Source organism: Propithecus coquereli, unplaced genomic scaffold (genome assembly GCF_000956105.1).
Source record: "Propithecus coquereli isolate 6110/MARCELLA unplaced genomic scaffold, Pcoq_1.0 Scaffold148, whole genome shotgun sequence".
Taxonomy (NCBI): Eukaryota; Metazoa; Chordata; class Mammalia; order Primates; family Indriidae; genus Propithecus; species Propithecus coquereli.
This window is the reverse complement of record NW_012139191.1, coordinates 160,162-163,119: the sequence shown is the minus strand read 5'-3', so window position 1 is coordinate 163,119 and position 2,958 is coordinate 160,162. Positions and strand designations below refer to the sequence as shown.

The window sequence follows — 2,958 nt, the reverse complement described above, 5'->3', positions numbered from 1 at the left end:
AGTCTAGCTGGGGCAACAGAGTGAGCCTCTGTTTCAAAAACAAAAAACCAAAACCAAAAACAAAAACGTATTTCTTTAATGATACTTGATAGGGCATTAGAAGAGGATGTGAAGTGTAGAAAACTACTACTAATAAATAATGGAAAACATTACTTTCAACACAAATGTCAAGATGTGAACCTGGCTGCTTTCAGCTGTATTTCTCCATTATAAAACTAAGAAAAGGTTGTCAAGGCACTCATGTCGACAGATTGGAGCTGGACAGACTCGTTCATTTACTCCTGACATCCCATTATAGTTTGTGGCTTAGGCAGCACCATGAAAGGTTTGAATAGGGTTCTGCAATACATGGTAAAAGCTGGTTATGATGTCATCAGCCCTTTAAAGTGTGACCTCTGTGCATGTAACATAGAACTTACTCATTAAATCCTTAAACATTGTTTTCTCATGAGTCAAAAGATGGTCGATAATGGACTTCCAGCTGGATATTAAAAAATCCAAAGTTAATTACATTTGCAATGGATGATCGTCTGATTAAAAGCATCAAGAAAATAACATGCCCCTTTAAGATCTATTATTATAAAAACTGCTTTCTGAAAAGAGGTTAGTGACACAAATAAATAGTTTTTGTGTAAGGGGAAGCTGAGCTAAAGCTTTTCATCTATAATCCTAACACAGGAAATGAAGAACGACCTTTCCAACTTAACGTGAGGAAAGCGTAAACTGACAAGGCACTCTGGACTTTCGAGGGCTGCCCTTCAATATGTTCACACAGGATGATGCTCATACGATCGTGTTGATGGAAGGAAGTGGGGTAGTGCAGACAAATTCCACCCTTAGCTCCTACTTCCAGACGGGCTACCCTAGCAGAGCAACAGGGTGACTGGGATGGAAGCCGCAGGGCGCCAAGCAGCCCTCTGGCTCTTCAGGTCATACAGAAAGGCTGCCCCAATTTCCACCCTCCATCCCAGAGCCTCCCTCTCATTAACAGACTCGCTTGGCCAAGTCAGGGAGAATTCCTGAGTGGTGTTCTCGATCTCCAAGAGAAAGGCCCAGGAAGCACATCTCGCATCTGTGTCTCCGTGGCCCTCTGCCTAGCCTGCTGCAAGATCTCAGCAAGAACTTGCGGAGTGTAAGCTGAGAAGCGAGGTAAAGATGCCACCAGGGTCACCAATGGGCTCTGTCATCTTAATGTCGGTCAGATATTTTGCGATTACAAGATAAAGTAGTACTAGATATACAAAGTATCACTGGAACCTCATGTTATGCTCTTCAGGAAAAATATGCCGTCTTAATTAATGAAATTCTTCTTTTGACAAAAAAGCACCTTTGTATTTTACAAGACTTCATTCCTTTCCCGCGAACACACGATTAACATGTGAGCCTGTGAATATCATATCCTGTTATTTGGGTTGGTGCTCTGGGTCTGCTTCCATTTTAGGAACAAGAATTAGTTACATCACCCCCAAAACAGTTTCCACGTGAAGATTCAGAGCACATTTTTATCAGACGGCATTTCTTACTGAACACAAGAGGTGTCCATCTGAAAGAAAGCGGGGTCCATGAACAGTTCGAGGACGTCTTTCTTCCAGGCGCGTTTGGTGTAGGCGTAGCCGCTCAGTGAGCTCAGCAGCTGGGCGCCCGCCCGGAAGCTGGGAGCGTTGTAGGCGCTAAATGGGAGTGGGAAGAGACAAGGGCCAAGGTCAAAGACTGTCCAAGGAAAACCACTTGATTCATTTCTCAAAACATTTTCCCACACGTGAGGGGAGAAGACGACGTTACCTGTGATTGCGTAAGTAAGGAAAAACATAATAAAGCAATCGGGAGATTAAAGGCACTGCTTTTTCTTTCTCGTCACTTCGATAAACCATGTCCAGGAGAGAAGCCAGAACCTAAAAGAACGAGACCGTGAGAAAACAGAAGCCTTTTCGGAAGGATGCAGCAATAAGAAGTGCAGCCCTCACAGCAAAACCTAACCAGAAAACTCCACGCTGCAGCCTGCGGCCAACACTGCCTGAGGCCCTCACCTGGGAGCGTGACCCGAGCAGGAAGGGTTCAGGACAGCACTCCTTTCCTTAAGGGATGACAAGTCAGCGCGTATTTACCTCTGCCAGGAGAGAGAGGGCCTGCACGCTGTACAACGAAGGGGCGGAAGCAGACACCATTGCTGAAGCTGCAGCAGCATCTACAAACAGAAAGAGGCATTTGTGTGCTAACTATGACAAATGGGTCACCATTCGCTGTCCCCAACAGCATCTCACCAGTGTGAGCCATGAGCTCCCGCCTTTCACTTCCTCCCTGTTCCTCTTCTTGTCACCACTCTTGGAACTTCGTTATCCCCTTGGATGCTCCATCGAATATCCTGGCCTGTAAGCCCTCTGACCTCTTCTCTTCCAACCATCTTTCACTCTGCTCCAGCCACCATTACACCCTTGACCCACCGATTTCCAAAACCATCGCATCCAAAACCTGTTTCCAGCGCCCTACTCTGTCCACCCCTTGGGTGTTTTCCTGCAGCCTAGGACAGGCCTCCGATCCCCGAGTCCACCCCTTAACTACCCAGCAGTGCTGCAGGTCTTCACTTCACCTCCCCGCCCACACCCATGGTCGGTCATCCATCTACCTGGCAAACACCCTTGACGTTTTTGCTTCTCTCTCCCTTGGAAGTACCACCGAGAAAAACGCACTGCTGGCTAAACCCAGTGACCTGTCTATGCAGTTCTGTGTAGTGAAAGGTTTCAGAGAAAACCACACTACGAAGCAACTAATCTCGTTTTATTTCATGACCATGAATCTCAAAAGGGACCTGCTGCTACCACACAATCCTAGCACTCATTCCCGGGTGGTCTGCCGGCTTTCCCACTCGACAGCTTCCCTCTCTCACACCCTCCCTCCATACCCATCGATACCTCTCCCTTCTCAGCTGACGGCCTCCCCTCGCATTTCATTGAGAAAATC

General features: G+C 46.9%; 1 protein-coding gene across 1 annotated transcript in view; it reads right to left on the bottom strand.

Moving 5' to 3' along the window:
• The window catches only part of DOPEY2 (dopey family member 2), a 144,154-nt gene that overhangs the window by 36,623 nt on the left and 104,573 nt on the right, over positions 1-2,958 (bottom strand). Inside the window, 4 exon segments of the mRNA XM_012640070.1 lie at positions 420-481; positions 1,524-1,670; positions 1,783-1,892; positions 2,106-2,212. Of these exon segments, the coding sequence (XP_012495524.1) occupies positions 420-481; positions 1,524-1,670; positions 1,783-1,892; positions 2,106-2,212 (426 nt within the window).